The sequence below is a fragment of the Sebastes umbrosus genome, chromosome 21 (genome assembly GCF_015220745.1).
Source record: "Sebastes umbrosus isolate fSebUmb1 chromosome 21, fSebUmb1.pri, whole genome shotgun sequence".
Classification (NCBI taxonomy): domain Eukaryota; kingdom Metazoa; phylum Chordata; class Actinopteri; order Perciformes; family Sebastidae; genus Sebastes; species Sebastes umbrosus.
Genome location: NC_051289.1, coordinates 9,570,195 through 9,591,868, shown reverse-complemented (window position 1 = coordinate 9,591,868; position 21,674 = coordinate 9,570,195). Strand labels below are relative to the sequence as shown.

The 21,674-nt window shown below is 41.9% G+C and overlaps 1 protein-coding gene across 16 annotated transcripts in view; it reads right to left on the bottom strand.

Annotated features, from left to right (window-relative positions):
- Window positions 1–21,674, bottom strand: part of si:ch211-285f17.1 (sickle tail protein homolog) — a 123,980-nt gene that overhangs the window by 12,620 nt on the left and 89,686 nt on the right. For 12 of the 16 annotated variants that reach the window (XM_037757367.1, XM_037757359.1, XM_037757363.1 and 9 more), the window contains exons 3-11: window positions 19,351–19,431; window positions 17,354–17,543; window positions 13,333–13,531; window positions 12,232–12,325; window positions 5,757–6,649; window positions 3,631–3,735; window positions 3,098–3,147; window positions 358–491; window positions 61–236 (exon numbers count right to left, since the gene is read on the bottom strand). In XM_037757367.1, the coding sequence (XP_037613295.1) occupies window positions 61–236; window positions 358–491; window positions 3,098–3,147; window positions 3,631–3,735; window positions 5,757–6,649; window positions 12,232–12,325; window positions 13,333–13,531; window positions 17,354–17,543; window positions 19,351–19,431 (1,922 nt within the window). The remainder of the gene's footprint in view (window positions 1–60; window positions 237–357; window positions 492–3,097; window positions 3,148–3,630; window positions 3,736–5,756; window positions 6,650–12,231; window positions 12,326–13,332; window positions 13,532–17,353; window positions 17,544–19,350; window positions 19,432–21,674) is intronic. The other 4 variants (XM_037757361.1, XM_037757371.1, XM_037757370.1 and 1 more) reach the window with 2 other exon arrangements.

The following is a 21,674-nucleotide window of genomic DNA, read 5'->3' as shown; positions in this document are numbered from 1 at the left end:
TGGGTGCAAACTACCGTATCTTTAGACTATTAAAAACACCTGTCAAGGAAGTGACTTTACCCGAGTTGTGTGAGGACACGCTCCTCCAGGCCCAAGTACTTGTGCCTGTCCTCTTCCACCAAAGCTCTCTGCCTCTGAACAGGGTCCTCCAGACCCCGCATGGCCTCCGCAAGTTTAACACTGATTTCCTGCTCTGCCCGCTTCAGCTGGACTCGTAACGCCTCCTGGTTCTGGAGCTGAGGGGATGCACGCAATGGGAATGAGATATTAGAGGACCTGAACTAGCAGAGCAAAAATACAAAGCCGTAGTGCATTCGAACACACTCGAAATTAATTAAAAGGAGAAAGAGGTCTCACCTGCTGCTGTCTCATCTGATGGAGTTGCATCCTGAGGTCAGAGACGTTCTTCCTGAACTGCAGGAGGTTGACTTTGAGAGGAGCCTTGTCTGATGGAGCTGCGTTGCTCTTGGGAGCCAAGACTGGGGAACCACCTATGAAAAGTTACAGCTTGTTAGTTGACGAAATAATACAGCAGAAATTACACTTAAAACTACTAAATAGGCACATAAAAGTAAAAAGGGAGAGTTGTTCTTTTCCAAACCCTCACTCCGTCATACTGTCTGACTTCACCCGACAAATTACTGGTTAGATTGTGCGAACACATTTTCCCTGGCAACACACTGGTCTGACTTAATGTTCCTAATGTTTAGCAATGATTGTCTGAACTCTCTGCGGCTGTCTTTTTTTTCTTCTCTCCCGCACAATAAGCACACATAATATACCGGCTGGCACTCATATTGGCTGCACCTCTGAAATGTCTGTCAGCTGATTTCGGCATTTCAGACACCGCTAGAGACGGAGGAGAGGTTGAAACCATGGAAACCAAGGGAGGTAATATTTGTGGTTTGGGTGAGCGTCCCTAAATGGCCAACAGCAATAATAATTGAATTTAATCCTTTCAAAAACTCCAGCATGACCTTTTTTTATATTTTCATCGCACAACTAAAAACAGAGGACGGTCATCTGAGGTAGAGCGAGTCCGTTATAATATTGGTTAATAAATGGATCCAATCCATGTTTCCTCGGAGTGGGTTGAATTGAAGACTTCAATTTTTCAATGCTGTGAGCACCACAAATCCCATTCATATTCTTACAAACTTACACTAAATTTTAGCAAGGAAAAACTGGCATGGCCATTTTCAAAGGGGTTCCTTGACCTCTGCACTCAAGATATGTGAATGAAAATGGGTTCTATGGGTACCCACGAGTCTCCTCTTTACAGACATGCCCACTTTATGATAATCACATGCAGTTTAGGGCAAGTCATAGTCAAGTCAGCACACTGACACACTGACAGCTGTTTTTGCCTGTTGGGCTTGGGTTTAACATGTTATGATTTGAGCATATTTTTTATGCTAAATGCAGTACCTGTGAGGGTTTATGGACAATATTTTTCATTGTTTTGTGTTGTTAATTGATTTTAAATAAGAAATATATACATACATTTGAAAAAAGCAGCTTATTCGTCCACTCCCATGTTGATAAGAGTATTAGATACTTGACAAATCTCTCTTTAAGGTACATTTTGAACAGATAAAAAATGTGTGATTAATTTGGGATTAATTGTGATTAAATATTTTAATAACTACTAATACTACAAAAATAGTTCACCGAAATGTGTTTCTGAAAACATTTAAGGTGAGAAATAAGACATGCTGTTCCTGAATCTGTCTTCATTTAATTTCGACATGAGTTATGTTTAAACGTTTGAAGTTTTCAGAAGCTGCGAGTCGCCATTCGCAAATAGTTTATGGGATGAGTAGTTCCTTCACTCTTTAAATGATGTTACATTATGTACACAGTCTTGCACCGTTGCCTTTTTTCAGTTTTCCAATGTTTTTTTTTGCTCCGAATCAAATCGTCTCATAGCTGGTTGGTTCCATGCTTGAAACCCTTTATATAAGGATTTTCTGAAAAGGAGTAAATTAATGGGAAATTCACTTCTGGATCCGGAGACGTTCAAAAAATAGGCTGTCACTATTGAGCTCTATCGTATGGGCTTTGAGGCAGAAATCTTAAAGATGAATATCTCAAAGCGTGGGCAAATAAAACCAAAACTATGCGCTTGGCCAGGTAACATTAGATGTAAGTGATAAAATATGTGTTTTGTAATTTGGGAGAACCAATCCTTTCACCTCAGAAACATGAGGTCCATTAAAGAAAGTAGTGTCCCTGCCTGTGAGTTACACAACAGGTCAGGTAATGTTCAGAGTGCACTCTAATCTCCCTTGACGCAGAAACTCACTCTCTGTCGGGGCAGTACAAGAACAATCTTTTGTCTCCATAATCCCAAATCTCTATTCACAACATAGTCCTTACATATAACCTGACAGCTGCCTAGACCTGAAGTACAGGTTACAACGCACACTGCTGCTGGCTGGGCCTTGGGGAGAAAATGTCCATCAAAAGAAGTGCATGCTGTGTGTTGACGACGAAGAAGCAGTTGAAGAATTGTAAAAAAAAGAAGTGTCACTGCTTTCTCGTGTTTGATGTAGAAGCAGTCTGGCGAGATCAAAGCCGACGCTGTAACTTTTCTGATGTTCTGGAGATTCACTCGAGCACAACATGACAAGTAAATCCCTCCGAAAGCTACATATGAAATGTGTCATGAGACATGAGATTAGCTCTCAAGGCGCATGAATAGTGTTGTGTGTTTTTGTTCTGCCACTGGTGAGGTTGCAGATTTTTTTTATCAAACCAAGATCTGGCCACAGAGCCGAGGCTGAATCGCTGAATCGCTGAATCATCTTGGTGGGCTTGAGGAGTAATAACGTCTTGTTTAAAGTAGTGCTTTGAGGAGCTTGTGTTAGCTCTGCCGGCTCTTATCTCCTATTAAACTGGATGTACCGTACGGGGGTAAAGGATTGTAAGGAAATACGAACCGATGACAAGCAAAGACTTTGTTTTCCCTCCCTCCAGCGCTGCTCATTGCAGACTGTTGACTGACACTGATGTGTGGGCTTGTCTGCACAAGACATTATGGCGCTAAAACTCTTTAGAGAGGAAAAAAGTAGAGCAGAATAATAATGACACTAACCTGAGCTGTGTGCGCTGTGGGCTGGAGAGGATGTCTTCGGCGGTCTCTCGCTGCAGCCAGAGAAAAAATCATAAGAGCAGGATTTTGGTTGCGAAAAATCATTATTAGGTGCACTTTTGGTTTGTATTAGTAGGAGCAAACACAATACAACAAAGTATGATGGGAAAGACTGACAAACCAGAGAGGTTAAAATGATGTTAATGATGTTAACAAGCTTCATCGGTGTAGCATAAAAATTCACTGCAGTCACAGACCTTTGAGGCAAACATTAACACAAGGTCTCCACAGAGAAATGCAAAGAGTTGAAATGCAGCCAGATACATAGTGGCCATTTATCTAGAAGAGCAAATGACTTCAATATCAGATTCACAGTCAAACCTATTTCCTCTTCACCAGATGCTATTTAAGTGGGTTGATATGGCCATTATAGAGGGGATACTTTATCTCTCCCGCTCTGGCTGGATGGCCAGGCTTTTCATTTGAAACTCCATTTCCCCTGATGCCTCACTTTGTCCTATACTGTGATTGCTTACCTTAGTAGCTCCTTGGTGCCACTAGTGTTTGGCTCCTTTAAAAGTGCATGCTGAACAAGACCAGTCAAGCTGGCAATCTGTTGCTCCATAGCCTTCATTCGCACTCTGCAGAAACATCAGAAAATTCTACTTTCAAAAGGGAGGCCTATTGGATATTACAGCTGCCACTAGAGCAAATATCAGCTCAGAATAATCAATTGTTTTTAATTACCTGACCATGAAGCTTTCGGTTATTTCTTTAGGGATTATTCAGCCCAGTCGCACAGCAGTTCGTGAATTTGTCGTGAAATTTAATGTATTGATTCGTGTACATTGACACAAATTTCAATTTCTTTTGTGATGTTCAGCCAGAAATCAATTCGTATATAATCCACGTAATTGTGAACTAAGAAGTATGGAGTATAGTATAGCTAGGAGGTCGGGGTGGATCGCTGGGTCGGAAAACACAGGACTTCAACCAGGAGACCGGTGTTCATGTCCCGTGTGAAACCAAAAGTTATAGTTGACTTATTTGTAACGTAACTTCCGTACTTAAGTTACAGCACTTCTGGAGTTATTTTAACACCAACCACGATCTATTCCTTAACCTAACTGAGTAGTTTTATTTTGAAAAGACTGCGGAAATTGACATTTGCGTCACGTGTTGCTGCACATTCGTCGGAAAAAGCATGAAAAATACGTTGTTGAAATTCGTGCTGAGCATCACGAAAAAAAGGGAAATTTGTGTCTATGTACACGAATCAAATAGATTCAATTTCATGACTATTTCACAAAACTGACGTAAGACTGTGTTGGATTAATACACAGTGGAGAATCGTTTGCAATTGATTTGCAATTATGTCCTGATTAAATATTGACTATGGTCAAAATAAATAGTGTTTGAATTACAACAGTGCACAGTTGACTCTTTCCACAAAGTCCAAATGGAATAAAAAAGATGGACGACTCAAGACAAGAAAACAACCCCGAGGTCCGGACCCAGGGTGTTCGAGCCATATTGTTTTTTAAATAAAACAGGAGTTTGTCACCGAGCAGTGGCCGCTCGGAAGAGAATGAAGGGACAATTTGAAAATAACACTGCGTTAAGAAAGCCAAACACCAGAGGGGTGAATAGGGGACCTTACACTGAAGATTGCTTGGTAAGCCTAGAGGTTGGAAAAGAGAACAACTTTTGTTTTCAGATGTCATCATTTATCTTGAGGAAGGATAGCTGAGTACACAGCGGGGACAAATGGGGGTTTAGCTGTGCTATAGACAATAGACAGACACAACAATGCCTAACCTCGGCGCAATACAGCATATTTCACATGAATAAATTCTATGACAGCTAGAGAGTGTTTATGTTGAAAGTGAAGTACAGTACTTTCCTATTCAAATTCCAACACTCTTTTCCCAGTTTCCCAGGGCATTTCTAATGGGCTGCCCAGGTGGTCTGACCTGATCTGTTTGACTGATTGGGCCATTTAAAATACTTATTCAACCTGGTCAATATTGTCTTTGGTTTTCCTACGTATGCACATTTTTAGTGAAACCACGTTTGCCTGGCTAAGTGGCAAGCATCCCTCTTTCTATGAGTATGTTTATGTGCTCTCAGTCATAGTGGATAAACCTAATCCAGGTACCAAAATGTCTGCTGGATTATCCAAACTGAATAGGCTCTGCAGAGGGTTTGTTGTTGGAACAATAGTGACGGAGTAACAGAAAAATATACAGTGGCTTAACGGGGTCTCCAGATACTATATTGTTTCAGTGGTGATAGCTATGTCTGGCTCTACACACTCTGTAATAATCAACACCGTCAGCTCCATAGTTTGAATAGAGACTGTGAAAACAACGGTCAGATAAGCAGAACTGGTTATATACACAAACCAAACTGATGCGTTATCATGTGCAGTAGTCTGCTGTTCTTAATGTGCAGCTCTTGACGCTCAAGAAAGTGACAGGGTGGGTTATATATTCTTGCCTTTAGTCATGGATGATGAAACAGTCAGAGCCGGGGATTGAAAATCAGCAGCTCACGGTTAGGATGAAACTGGGATGCAGAGTTAGTCCATGCTCCCATGCAATGTCGTAATCCTAATTCTAACAATCCCACCAGCCCACTGTGTGTAATGTCCGTGTCTTACCGTGTCTGATGCTCATTGGCCGCTGGGATGGGCCCCTGGAGGTGACCCTGGAGGTCTGAAACTACAGGTGATCCCATGTTGTTCCGGGGCTTGGTCCCTGCCACCTCCTCCTTCCTGAAGGACTGGCGCACAGGTGAGCTTCTATCCATGGGAACACCATGTGGTGGCACACCATGAGGTGGCACACCATGTGGTGGCATGCCGTGAGGTGGCACGCCGTGAGGTGGCACGCCATGAGGAGGCACACCATGAGGTGGCATGCCATGAGGAGGCCCGCCATGAGGAGGCCCGCCATGAGGAGGCCCGCCATGGATGTCAATCATCCGTACCTCCGTCATCCGGTGAGGGGATGGTGGAGGAGTCTTGGAGCCCAACGTAGGCAGCTGGCTGTTTCTGGACTTCTGCCTGTACAGAGAGGGGTGATCCATAGTGTCTGTTGGGCTGGGCCCGCTGTAAGAGCTTGTGGAGCGGATGGAGGCACGGTGAAATCCCCCCATGACATGATCTGGACCATCAAGCCCAGGGCTTTGGTGTGGTCCATGGAGCAAGTACGGGTCTGCATACAACCCCTCATTTCCCCTGGATAGACTGTGGCTTTTAGTGCTCCGGTCCTCATCCGGCTTGACGTCCCGTCTCTCCAGGATGGCGCTGGGACAGGGCGAGATGGAGCGGGCCGGAGGGTTGGCATTAGACAGCCGATCCCTTGGGAGAGTGGCGTTGCCAGGTATAGATCCCTGCCGTGGGCCGAATGGGATTCTGGAGGGGGATGGGGGCATGGAGTGGGGGCTCGGAGGAAGTGCTCCCTGCATGGGGTGGTGTGGTGGGGGACCCATGGGGGGCTGTCTCAGAGGATGTGGGCCATCACGAACGGCATGCACCATCTCACTGTGCATCTGCAAAAGCACAAAATCATATAGACATGTTAATATACACTAAGCAAATATAAACAACCTCAAATAATGAATAAAAAGTAAAATAAATAAATGCAGGATTGGTAAACCAGACTGCATACTTAGGCCCACTTGAGGGCTTCAGCTACTGTTTATTTTGTATATATCCTGTATTTCTGGACTGAAGTGCCCTAGAAACAAAAACATCCATCTAACTCAGTTTACACTGTTGCTTTTCAAAGAAAACACTGTCAGCAATTTTTTCAGAAGTAGAAAATAGTTACTCGCAAAGCTACCATCCCCAGAGTACAGCATTTCAGTCAAAGTCCTGGATGTTATAGCCACAGGTTTCTATTAAACAAGATTATTTCTTTGGAATAAAAGGTAAATCACTTCACCTTAAAACTACAATTTTAAATAAATCTCTGATTGCTCTCTCGGACAGACTTGGGCTTTCTAAAAACAGCTTACATGTGCACCTCCAGGGAGAGAAGGTAGCTGGTTAATTTTCAACAAGCTCTGTCTAGTTCAGTCCATTTAAACCGTCAGCTAATCTGAGCCTTCTTTAGTCCGACCACCCATAAAGGACCCTTGAAGGCTAACGTACAATAAACCTAACCTCATTTAACTAGAGTGGCTTTCCGGGTTCAGGGAAATATATGAGTGTTCAGATTGCAGGTGGTAAAACTACAAACAAAGAGGTGAAAGTCTTACAGGTCCACAGTAGAAGTAAAAGGAAATCTGGTTAACGTGGTGAGCCACTTGCGGTGTGAAGTATGACAACTTTCAATTGTCTTGTCACATTTCTTGACACTTAGCTTTGTCAAATATTTGCATCACTTCCTCTTGGCCTACTTCCATATTGACAGCTTAGTTAAAGCGAGAATGTCACTTTCTAAAGTAGAAATACCACATTCTTCCTTTTACAGGTCAAAAGTTGAACTTAAAGCAGCAAAACAAACCTTTTCTCAATTTCATACACTTTCAGATTGTGTTGATTCAGTAGCTTGTGGTGGCTAGTGTTCACTAACGCCAAAACACATCAGAGACCGTAATTGGTGGCAAGCTGTCAAGGTTCTCCTTTAAAATCGTAAGGATCGATCTCATAAACTAACTTCAATTTTGTAATATATCGCCCCTTTGCCTCCATCAGCTTCTCTTTATATGGGTATTTGTCTTTCGCACGTACATTATACATTTCTGATGATGACGACTGACATTGATAATGATGGTCGACCGTAGCTCTGTACGCTACCACCATAAAAATGACGGTGCGCCCCAGAATGCTCCGCGATTCCCATTCCCTATTGTCTATTGTGGCCACAGTTACATCGCCTCGCTGCACTTTGAGTTAAAACTTGTGGATTCATGAAGGCACTATACAGTAGTAGACTAGTTTGAGTTCAAACTTTTGAAGTCATAAAGGAAAGAATGACAACAATATACTGAGTTAAGTTATTCCAAGGCTCCAGTTCATTTTCCATAGAAGTAAACATTTCTCTGTGCTAGCTAGCACACCTGAGATATAGTGTGTAAACAGTGATATAACCCGTGGATATATAATGTGATATACTGGCATGGTAACACTGAGCTGAGGAGCGTCTCATGCTGGGCCGAATCCAATCCATCTTTCTTCCTATCAAACCCTCTGCCGCTGTCAAACAAACAAGCAATTGTTTCTTCAAGGTATGACTCATCACGGGTCACACCTACATAAGAAGACAAGTCGAAACCTTATGCAAAGTTCCTTCAAAAACTTCAGGTACAGTTTTTGACACTTTGCTTTTTCAGTGTTGCCTGTACTTATTTTTTCCCCAGTGCCAATACAGATTAATACAGGAAAGGGAATAATACAGTGGGTGTGACATGTGTGTGAATGTGTGCACGAACTGGAAAACAACAACTGCTCAAAGTGTACAGTAACAAAGGGTTCAGGCTTGGCTGTGATAACAAAGGGAGAAAAAAGAAAGAAACCTGCTGGCAGTGAAAACACACACAGCTCATAAATATGGCAGCAACAAGTCTGACCATGCAACACTACATATAATAGGAAATATAAGAAGAAAAGAGCTCCTGCAGTCATCATCAAACCCTAATGGCTTTCACTATCCAAGGTGGGTACACACATGAAAAGAAAAGTTGCCCTCTTGTGCTGGAATTTCTCCAGGAGCCCAAAATAACATCTCTGACTGCGTTTGCCAATTCCAGCCCAGCTTCATAAGAACAATTTGGTCCAAGAGGAATAACTTTTCAATCCCAAACAGATGTTACACCTCTGGAAGACTAACCGTTCTTTGCTTAAAATACACTAACTTTATAAAGCCGGTCTATATTTGTCTGCAAAACACGCGTACATTTCTGATTTGAGACAAAACAGAGGCTTGAAAGATAAACACACGAGACCATGTCAGGCAAATGAGAGACCGCGTTGAGAAACATTTGGTTTGAGTTTGACTCATGGACTCTCTCTCTCTGTTTCCATCGCGCTCTTAAGCTTCCAATAATGAGGGCAGCATGTCTGGTAGGAGCGCACAAAGTCGCCTCGATCTCTTGGCATGCTGGAGATGATTCACAAACTGCCGAGCCTGCAGTAGTGTGTCAGCATTTAAATAGCTCTATGGCTGCATGTACTATGCTGTTGTGTACATAATGGTGTTGACGGGAACTTCCTGCTAATTATGATAATTGTGAGTAAAAACAAGACATTCAACTTTTTCATTTTTTAATATATACCAAAATTGAGTGGATTGCCCTACGGAGAACAGATCAGAGGTTTCGCCAATAACTGAACCTCTGTTTACAAAATATCTCCTCCAGCTATGTGTACATAACATCACTTCTGACAGCCACTATTGACTATTCTATGAATACAACTACACTGCTTTTGGCACGATCCCTTACATGAGTACGGATTTAAGGTCTCATTGATAACATTTTTATGTAGACGAATATTTCTTTAAAAAATATCACATCTTTCAGAGAGCTTTTAGAAAGGTGAAGAAAATTAGGATTGCGAATTAATCCTTTTAAAAATGTTGGTGGATCCAAAATGAATGTTTTGTTTATCTCTGTGGAAGATATCTGAAGTTTGGTTCCCGCTTCTAACAAGGTTTGTGAGCTAATAGTAAAACGACGTTGGTGTCACGTGGTATCTCTGGGTTAGTGTGGAAAAAACGGATAAACGGCTGAGATTGACGGTAAATGCCTGGCAATGACTTGTTGTGAAGTGAATTTAATGGAACTGTGGAGGGAGAATGTGACGTCTAATGGCTGAATGTTATAAATGTTATCAATAACACCTTTAACATTTAAAATTTCTGCTTTTTCCTTTAATGAAACGTGACAAAAGAGAAGCTTCAAGCGTAAGAAAACGCCTCTTTATTCTAACTGTCTGCTGCCTGTTCAGCGTATTGAGTTACTCATCAGTTACTGTGTCCATCTGTCCACCTTAAATCAATCAGTGACAGATAAGACGGTTGTTTTTATAAGTAGAGACAGCTCTGGTTGGCCAGAAAGCTTCGATCAATAACAGAGGTAACTGCAGATGATGCTTTAAATCTGATCCAAAGCCTGGCATTCCTCCATGCAAGACAAGAGGACACTCAATAGCCCAAACAGATGTAAAGTATACCCCCCATCCCCTAAAAAAAGTGTTTGAACAGGTGTACAGCTCATTAGGTTGTAGTATTTGCCCTTTTGCTTTGAGCGCCAGCGTTTCTATTTCATTATTAAAAGGTGTTGCCAACAACTAGAAAGACTTTCTCTTTAGAGGACTCTTTAAAAGGCAAACAAAACAAACTTTCAGTCCGAGTTATCAACTGCCAAGAATAGAGTATACAATGTCTGTGTTTGTGTCTGAATATTGAAACTTGCCAATATGTTTGTGGGGGAAGGGCGGCCTTAAATTTTGCAATAAGAATATACACTCACCGGCCACTTTATTAGGCACACCTGTTCAATTGCTTGTCAACACAAATAGCTAATCAGCCAATCACATGGCAGCAACTCAATGCATTTAGGCATCTAGAGGTGGTGAAGACGTCTTGCTGAAGTTCAAACCGAGCATCAGAATGGGGAAGAAAGGGGATTTAAGTGACTTTGAACGTGGCATGGTTGTTAGTGCCAGACGGGCTGGTCTGAGTATTTAAAAAACTGCTGATCTACTGGGATTTTCACGCACAACCATCTCTAGGGTTTACAGAGAATGGTCCGAACAAGAGAAAATATCCAAATGCCTTGTTGATGTCAGTGGTCAGAGGAGAATGGGCAGAGTGGTTCGAGATGATAGAAAGGCAACAGTAACTCAAATAACCACTCGTTACAACCAAGGTATGCAGAATACCATCTCTGAACGCACAACACGTCGAACCTTGAAGCAGATGGGCTACAGCAGCAGAAGAACACCGTGTATCTAATAAAGTGGCCGTTGAGTGTATATTTTTGGATTAATGCAACAAATTTCCTCTAACTACTTTCTTTCGAAGGTGCCGTCCTGTGTCATTCATCAACCAGCTTGCCTCCACGCCCCACAACCATGTCCTGGCTTTGTATCTGTGTCAATTGCTGCTTGGTTAAACAGTGACAGAACTATTCATGACAACAGTCTTGTTCAGCATATCTCTACGTCATGCCTAGATTTCACAATGTTTGCACAAGAGCCCTCGTAAAGTTGCCTTGCTTCTCTTTGCTCAATGCATTTCAGTCCAGTTGTACTTTTCAATCGTGCTGATTCAGAAAATAATGAACAAAAAAGCTCCACACAATTAATGTTGTGTTCTTCTGCTGTGGCCAGCTTGCAAACTTTCCTGCTCTTAAACTGTTTGCACTATTAAATTCCCATTTCACGTGTATCTTTTTTGCCATTGTCTTTTGTTCACCTCCCCTTGAAGGACCCTGTCACACGGAGCCAGCTGAAGCGACTCGCCTGTCAGCAGCGGAAGAATAAAAAGCAGCACCTCAAAGTCATCACGCCATCTGAACCGGCACCTCTTAAACCGCCATCATGTTAGCCTCATCATTCCTTTAAAACGTTATCAATTTCACTTTACACTCGCGTGACACATACAGTATGTGGCAATGGGGATTATAGCGAAGGTTAATGTAATTTTTTGCAGTATCACAATGGCGACGCAACCGCCGCCTGGAAATCTGCGGCAGGCGGAGAGGAGCAGCGGGTTAGATAAAAAGGGTCAGGCGGATTAGAGGAGGAACATTTGAGAAAAAAAGGGTTCTTTGGGGCTTTAGTTTTGTTACATCAGCAGGAAACCAACATGCTGGAATCAGAACAAGAGAAAGAGATTAGAGTTGATATTGGGGGAAGAATGAACAAGGAAAATAATCGTGAGATTTGAGTCCAATTGTCCCTAAAGCAGGCTGCACCAGAGCGTAGAGGCGAGGCCCGACCGCAGGCCCCCGGGAGAACAATATGAGACCCCCTCTAAACAGATTAAGAAGAGGCAGGGGGACATTCCTTCCCTTAACTGCAAACAGGATGTGAGAATGCAACAAGTCTGGCCGGCAGTCGCTGCTGTTAACGAGACAATTCGTTTTCACTGCTGTGTGTTAGCATTTGTGTCAGTACTCACCCTGGCATCGCCATTGGCAGGTCTCGGCCCGTGGCTGAACGCCTGCGCCGGGTCTTTGTGGTACACTTTCAGGCAGGAGTGATCCGTGATGTTCCTGTAGGGGGAAGAGGTGTCCCGTTGTAAATAGACAGCCCAGATATCACCATCAGACAGCGGGCGATCCTGATACAGTCTGGATCTCAGCCTCTGCCTCAACCCTGCCAAGGGCACGTACCCTGACAGAGGCTCTGACAGCCCTCTGTCATATGACATTTCCTCTAAATCTCTAAAATCATCTACTAATACTGTCTTCAAACGTGGCTCGACTACATAAACCGAGAGCGGGTACTCTCTTTCTTTGAGCTGCTCTCACTATGGCGTTGCACCCTGGACACCCGTACCAACCTTAAGGAACCACGAGACACTTTTTTTTTACAGCCCTGATAAAGAATTAGTCACAAAGTACACATCGCACTAGAGCAGAAACTCTGGAGAGAAAAGGGGCAAAGTTTCTTATGTCTTTAAGAGTTTTTTTCTTCTGAAAAACAACTACAACTAAGGCTGTATACTGTCTCGGCACATAAAATCTGCTGTGTTATTGATAAGACATGCTGGTGAATACCAAACCAGGAGGATACAAGGAACAAGAAAAAGCAGTGAGCTTGTATATGTGTGTTTGTGCGCTTGTAAGTGAAACACAGTACACAATACTTTGGAAACTAAACTCTGAAAAGCATAAAAAAATACCTCAAAAAGTGTTTAAAAAAAGCTCACATTGTCAAACTTTCTAGAGTCAAACTTTTACCAGAGGAGAGAGGACAAGTCATCCAAGTCTCTCAAGAGTGCTCTTCAGTTTGTTTGGGTATATCGGAGACATTTTGCCAAAGGGCTTCATCTCCAAATAACCCTCCTCCTACTAAACATGATGGAAAAAGGAAGCAAGAAGCTTTCCTGGCCTGTGACACTTCCTGTGCGGGGGGAGTTTAGACAGGAAGTTCTCAGGGAGGGGAAAAGGAAAGACTGAAACTATGGAGCATTATGAACCTTGGATGCCCTGTTAAACACAATGCATGCTATCCAATACATATTCTGTATCTGCCACACACAAACATACGTCTTTACCTGACATCAGTGAGCTCGTAGTACATATTTCTCATGTCGTCTTTGACGTACACGGCGACGCTGGGCGACTCCAGCATCTTCATGTTGAGCTGCTGCGGGAAGGCACTAACAAACAGAGCTCTGATGGTGTCGATGCCGGTGATCTCATTAGGCATGCGGAGCTGTTTGGTCTCGTCCCCGTACTGCAGGTACAGCACACCTGCAGAGAGAAAGCAGGGGAGCAGGGTGATTAGCCAGAAGCAAACTTCCTTTTAATGAATGGGAATGTTTCCTATGACTAAGACAGGCATGTGATCTCTGCAACTTGCGCAATACACTGTTTTGTTTCTCTTATTATATTATTATTCTCACAGATTATGATCAGATGCTGAAGAAGTTCAGTGTTAATCTGTTAATGCTAACACTTCATGCAGCTACTTAACAGTAAAAAACAATTATGCAGCACTGGAGGGCTTTTAGTCTTAAGGATTGACTTAGCGACTGAAACTAGAGACTTATTGTTGAGAATTTACTCAATAAAAGTTGGTCAAAATCTGGATTTGGACCTTTTTCTGCAACTTCTCATCTTCCTGGAATAATGTAAGAACAGAAAACAATGCAACAACAGAGCTGGTCAAACATAAAGGCATCCTTATTGCAGTTTGTGAGAAAGAGATGCACCCTCTCAGTGTATGTGCCCTCTCAAAGTAGTGCTATGATGTTGGATGTTACAGGGACTGTGATAAATGCAAATGCAGATCCCACTGTTCTGATTGCATGAATAAAGTTGTTTTACTCAGATTTTATGCATATGGTGGTGTGTTCTTTATACTAGGAATGTTTTTATAAAATTAGATTTTTTTTAAAAATTGCAATATATCGCTTTGCTTACAATATCACAATATATTGAATCATAACCCTTGTATCATGATACATATCATATTGCCAGATGCTTGCCAATACGCAGCCCTATTGTGAAAACTCTCTGCCCACATCACAACGTCTGGTCATGGCTGCTCAGTGCCTAGACTGCGGCTGCGCTCGACCGAAGAAATTCTTAGTCGACTAACACCCAAACTACTTTGTCAACTAATCGATTAGTCGATTTAATCGACAGATCTGTAAAACTGAGTTTCTCCACAAAGAATCACAAAAAAGCACCACTTTAAATCTTGTGTTTACCAGAGATGTGCTCATAGGTTTATTGAAAATAAGACATTCAGCCTGAAAAAGCATAAAAAACGACTAATTTACTAAAGAAATCTTAGTCGACTAAGACCAAAACAACCATTAGCAGACTAATCGGCTAAGAGGGGACAGCCAGCCTGGACCAGTGCAGATATTCGGCCAGATTATAATTAGCAAAAATCCATTTGCACATTTTTCCACTGGTGTACCATCAAACACTAGCAGCTGGCATAGAAAAACACTTTCATCCTCTCAAGTTTCTGAATATGTGGATGGTAAACTGCCCTTTAAAGTCCCCATTTGTGGGTTTGGAAAACTTTTTTTTTTTACTTTTGAATTAGGCTTCAGAATAAATGCTTACCATCAATCGTTGCCCAAAGGACATCAAAGCATTTGAATTGATAAAAAAAAACATTTTCTGTGGTGTCCTGATAGATTTTCAGTAGTATACTTGTAAGTCATGTGGTATTGTACTAAACCTGCCACTCAATTCATGTTCGTGTCACACATGTTTGAGAACAGCATGCTGTATGTTCCAGACAAATTATTTGATATTTAGAAAGTGAGTTGGGGCAGGAATAGTGGGCAGAAGCAGGGCGGCATGCTCAGGGTGGAACAGTACAAGTTGTGCATCAAAAAGACCAAAGCCTGAACCTCTGAACTCTGGGTGTGGCTTCTGTACTGTGCTTTACAAAAACAGATGTCTCCCCCACATAATGTATAGACACACCCACCCACACTGCACTTGTATAAACAATGCCAGGGAAGAAAAATAAGATTTCTACTTCTATTATCTGATTCATTGCTCCAAACACTGATTTTTATTGGAGTTATCTGTCGAAACAATATAACTTTAATGAAAAGAGCAAAGTAAGTTTTGTGTCATATTTCATGAGAATTGTCCAGAATGTCAAGTTTCATGAATTGGGAAAGACAAAAGACTTGTTGTGATACACATAAATCAGTCATTTCAATTACATTTGTGCACTGAAAAATAGCCGGTTTAAAAGGAAAGGAGGAATGGTTTTACTCGGTGTAACCCCATAAAAGGACAGAGCCAGTAAAAGCTACCAGATGTCGGTGAAATATTATACAAGATCCTACATGCTCCACGAGACAGGGTGAGACAGAGAGGGGGCAAATCCAGGAAATAAAATTGCTGAGTCTATCATTGCTCTTTCTGGTCTGTCTGGGTTTCTGGGTAGTAATAACTTAACAAAGTGCCCATTTGCAAAATAACTCCATCCTTCCCCTGAGAGCTGTTATGTTAACAGTCGGCTAGTTTTCATCCAGATGTTGGCGATTAAAGCGAAATAGTTTGATGACAAAGCGCCATTGATTGAGCACGCATTATGAAGATTTGAATTCTTTAGCATAATTTTTTTTTTTAATTTACCGCAACAAAGTTGAATAGCTCGGTTCTAACAAAGAGCCGTGTTACATTCCTGAACGGCTGGTTTCACTCAGGATTGGAAGCAAATGGCCAGTGGGTTTCCTGACCAAATGGGCACTGCAGACTGTCTGAGCTTTAAAAAATGTTCCTCCAGTGGCACACAAAAGTTTAAACTAAGCGCAATCCTGCAAAACATCATTCTGTGTCCGTTAATATCCCAAAAGTTTGAAATGCAACAAAAAAAAAGCAGTTATATTAGAACCACAGAATAACTTGAAATACAACACACTTGATGCCACGCTCTAGATGAAATCTGATACTCACATTAGGGGTTTTAAGGATTTCCTGTTTTCTTAAGTCTTATGATGCTCTGGAAAAGACCACGCGCCAACTCCTACAGTACAAGCAGGAGATACTAAGCCCCAAATGTCCGTTGGGACCCAGCGAAGTGTGTGTTTGTGTGTGTGTGCGTGAGAGGCTGTGGGAGGGACGCTCTAGTGAAGTGGTGCCCCTTTTTCTCTCCTCCCCCTTTATCACACCATAACCCCCCGCTGTCATAACGCTGTGTCCTGATGTTTTTGAGAGGGAAAAAGAGAGAGAGAGAGGGCATGTGTGTTTGTGTGTGTATGCGCATGCATGCGTGGCAAAGCAAAAGTGTTTTTGTACAGGGTTTGCTTCTCAAGCAAAGCAAGAGGCGCTGCTGGCACGGAAAAGCGTGGAAAACGGCACCCTATAGTTCCATTCATTTTCACTTTGGTCAAAAGGCGTGCCATTCAGACGCGTCGCTATTATCCGGTGGCAGATGCCGTGCTGATTTGTGAGCTACCTTTAAAGACTCCTGAAAAACTACACACTTTGTTTTGGGAACTTCTCAAACTCTTTCCACCACTTTCTCACCCCAACGCAGCAACCTAATTCCGCACAACTCACGGAGCGCGTCTGCATATGGATGCAAATGAGGCCCTATTTGTGTTGATAAGACGACCCATTTCTAATCCTGTCAATAACACGATGGCATATTGTGGATGGATTCCCTAATCTTTCACTACAGAGGAAATGAATTCTAATTAAAACGGGAGCCGCGAGCTGAGGTGGAGGAAGGACGGAGGGAGGAGAGGAGAAGATAGATGGAGTGAGGGGGAAGAGACTTGGACAAGGTGAAGCGGTGAGATCACGGTGTGGTTGGGAGTTATTTCAGAAAGTTCTAAAGTTGTGCCAAGATTATGCTAAAAAGAGCTGCAAAATGTAGGTTATTCAAGAAGATTAATGTCAATTCACTTTCACCTCGGTCTATTCACAAAGTCAATTTAAGATTTGAGATATGGCCTTTATTCTCTATAAGTTTTTAATACACCAGATATAAAAAGTTTGGGGAAACAGAACTACTAGACAAGCAGCAAAGTCTTATCCAGATATTTTTTCTCAACTGTCATCAATTAAAAAACTTCACACATAGCGTACCTAGCGAGCGGTCCTTAGTCTGGTTTGTCGATCGCACCACGGGCAGGCTAGCGCGAACCCGGCTGCCGCGGGTGAAGGCTGTGGGTGCGTCGGACTCAGACATGGCGTCCAACGAGTCCAGGGAGGCCAGGGAGAGGTGGTCAACCTGGTCGCCGCCGCCGGGCTGTGGGCCGTGCTTTGGGCTTCTGCTCTGGAGGGGGAGGCACATAGAAAAATGATACGTTAAGGGTTAGACCGTGGACACATTTCACACAAAATGACACAGTACATGCATTTGTTTTTCAGTCTTGAAATGTCACAACAAAGCGTTCTCATTTTCCAATAAGTGTCAGACACATTCTTTAAGATATGATGCATTCGGTGGAGTTAGAAAACATCTGCCGCTCTGACAATGTCAAGTGTTATGAGTCACACACACATTCTTCAGCGAGCTGGAATAAAACACCTTTGATGTTTGAGCTCGACTCCAGCACAACAACTAAATAAACCAATCGACTGCAGTCATGCAAAAGTGCAGTTAATACTGTATGTTACTGATACATGCTCTCACATCTAACACTGTTCAGTGCCACATCGCAAGCACATCACAGCAACTAAAAGTTATCAAGCATGAAGAAGCTTCTAATCATACTACAGGAGTTTCAACTTTTAGATTTCATATGCACCCGCATGAGCCAGGGTCTATAGCTCAAAACCTGCATGATGACACACTGAAAGAGATCAGATAGAAACCTGCGGTGTGGGTACTAAGAAGGGCTGTGTATTGGCAAGAAACTGGTGATACGATACGCATCATGATGCAGTGGTAACGATTCAATATATTGCGATGCTGTAAGCAAGGTGATATATTGCGATTTTTTAAATCTAATTTTAGGAAAAAACACATACTGCATGCAAAAAAATGGCATGGTTTTTGCCCAAATTTCCATGTGATTATCATAAAGTGGGCATGTCTGTAAAGGGGAGCGTCGTGGGTACCCATAAAACCCATTTTCATTCACATATCTTGAGGTCAGAGGTCAAAGAACCCCTTTGTAAATGGCCATGCCAGTTTTTCCTTGCCAAAATTGAGCCTAAATTTGGAGCTTTATTTCGCCTCCTTCGCAACAAGCTAGTATGACATGGTTGGTACCAATGGATTCCTTAGGTTTTCTAGTTTCATATGATGGCAGGACCCTCACTATCTCTAAAACTGAGCCGGCTACAACCTCCGAAAGATCGAATAGCGGCCGGGCCTGATGGCAGGTCATCAGAGTTTTAAGAGGTTGATTAAAAATTGACAGTGTTTTGGAGAATCTATACAGCATTACAAAACATAATATTGTGATACTCATGTGTATCAATGTTTTCTTACACCCCTAGTACTAAGTACTAGTACTTTTTTTACCACTGATTAAGGATCATCAAGACTTGAAGATCAGTTGGCTACTGTGTAATCGGATCTACATGACGTGGCATCCTCCAGCCACGGCTACAATAACATGATGTGTGACAAGACTACAGAGCCCATTGAGGTTATTGTGCGCCGCTGTAAGGTGATCTGCACCGCGGAGGCGAGGTGGGACTAAGACTGAGGGGTCAGTGAACACTGGGCTCTTTATGAAATGCTCTTCTTCCCTGGCGGACGTGTGGTGCTGTAGAGCTAATGCAGCTGGAGACACAAGGCCCGGGTCCACCAGGTTATCTTGAAAACACACCTGCATGCACACTCTGCCACACTCTCACACTCTCTCATACACGTACGGACAAATAAAGAATTTAAGCTTTTCATATTAAGTGCAGTTGACATTTGTGGGAGAATTCATGGCCAGAACTGGTTTATCCTGGCAGCCGGCCGAGTGTGCTTGGCAGGCACAGACAGGTCAGACGCTAAGATGCACGGGGGCACTAACATGGTCACACAGCAGATGTTAGTGGGGATGCCTACATGCAACATAGCCACACACACACACACACACAATGGCCTGATGCAGATAAAAGATAAAAGGCTGACGAACTCTGTGGGGCAATTGGATTTTCATCAAGTAGCACTGAATGTCAAGCTCAGAGTGAAGGGAGGAGAGCATGCCCTGTAAAGACTGATGGGAGAGAAAAAAAAGGAGAGAAGAAGAAGCAAATAAAAAGCAAACGGCTAAGATGTGCCAGTGGGAGGGTGAGATGGAAAAAGAGATGGTCATCAAACAAAACAGAGGAGCCATGGAAACAAATCAATGTCGACAGCAGACCAAAGAAAAGTAGAAAGAGGCTAAAAGCAAATATATCTTCAACACAAGTATTTAGTTTACAGAGGACTGACAAAGAAATCCTGGAAACCCCAACACTTGATCATTTCTATAAACCCCTTTGTGCCCACAACTGAAATTTTTAATTTCCTTTGGTGGTAGTGTTCTCTGGGCTTGCCTCACCACAAATGTGAAGAAATGTTCAAAATCTGTCAAATCGTTGTTTTTTGGGGGGTTACATGGGACTACTACTTTTGCAATAGACTCCATTATATTTTAGGTAAAAACAGTAGTCTAATATGCCCAAAGACTAGATATATTATGATAAGAAAACTGCTGTATCTCAGAAACTACAAGGAGCACAATCAAGGGTTTGGTATCTATGAACTCAGAACAAGTTGAATATCAAAGACATGCATGCATATGTAGTGTGAAAAAATATTTCATATGGAAAACATTTATTAAATAACACAATGTTAGCGTTTTTCCTCATTTTTCAAAAATCCTGATTTTGACTATTAATAAAAGTGCAATTTTTCATGTGATCTAAAAAGTTCAAAGTTGTCTGAAAAAAAAGTCTGAAAAAAGTCTGGAAAAAATGTTGGAAAAAAAATCTGAAAAAATGTCCGAAAAAAAAAAGTCTGAAAAATGTTTGAAAAAAATGTCTGAAAAAAGACTGGAAAAAATGTCTGAAAAATAAAAAGTCTTAAAATGTCTTAAAAATGTCGGAAAAAAAAGTCGGAAAAAAGTCTGGAAAAAATTTCTGAAAAATAAAGTTTGAAAAATGTTGGAAAAAAAAGTCTGAAAAAATGTCCGAAAAAAAAAAGTCTGAAAAATGTCTGAAAAAAATGTCTAAAAAAAAGTCTGAAAAAAGTCTTAATCGTGATTAATCACATGATTGTCCATAGTTTATCACAATTTATCGCACATTTTTAATCTGTTCAAAATGTACCTTAAAGGGAGATTTGTCAAGTATTTAATACTCTTATCAACATGAGAGTGGGCAAATATGCTTGCTTTATGCAAATGCATGTATATATTTATTATTGGAAATCAATTAACAACACGAAACAATGGCAAATATTATCCAAAACCCTCACTGGCATTTTTCCATATCTTACTAAATATAGTCTTTGGGCACAAATGGTTTGCCATCATTAATAATATAAAATACCCCTGGAGCATTTCCATTCATCACCATCCTTCTCCCCATGGGATATATGTGCTGAGTTATAGTGTGCAGGCATTTACTGTACGTGATGCACCTTCACAGCGACCTGACGCAGCAGGCAAAACTGCTGAGCCATCACTCAACAACTCCTGTAATTCCATTAAAATACGCTTAGGCTGCAGCACCCACAGATTAAAAATACATGAATAAAAATGGGCCCTTATACTGTTAATACGTGGTGATGATAATGACCTTTAAAAACAGAAGGGTCACATGGAGTTGACGTGTCACCTGAAGCCCGACATGTGTTGGGAAATTTAATCTGAACTCTGAATGATTTATGAGCGTATTTGGTGGTGGTGGGTCTAAACAGGCCTCCCACGCTGCTGCTCGGTCTTCTCGTATGCTACTGTGTCACCCTTGGGAGTGTTGAGTCATATTGGCTTCCTCCATCACCTGTAGGTAGTAATTATGTCAGACTGGTCTGGCAGTGTAATCCAATATTTTTCTGAAATACCAAAGCGTAGGAAGAACAACCTGCATTCAAACTTTCACTTGTAGAGATGATTACTTAAGTAGCATGTGTCATGAGTTTATTGCATGAAAAAACATACTTGGTGAAGTAAATGAGGGCTCAGCTATAGAGCTGAAATCAATGTAACATATACTTTTGAAAAAAAACAACTTTAATAACTAATTTTTTAATTACATCCTGGTGGAATTATTACTTTGCACTAACTTGTACAAAAAGGCACGCACGGCCTGCAGCACGGAGAAGCTCGGATTACAACACATAGAGGGACAGCGACTTCATTCTCTGCTCAGGTAAACATTACTCTTCTATATCTTTACATTGTAAATAGTTATTTGCTGCCATATTAATGCTAAGAATATTGTCTAGAGCACCTTTAAAGTAACTATGCAACTA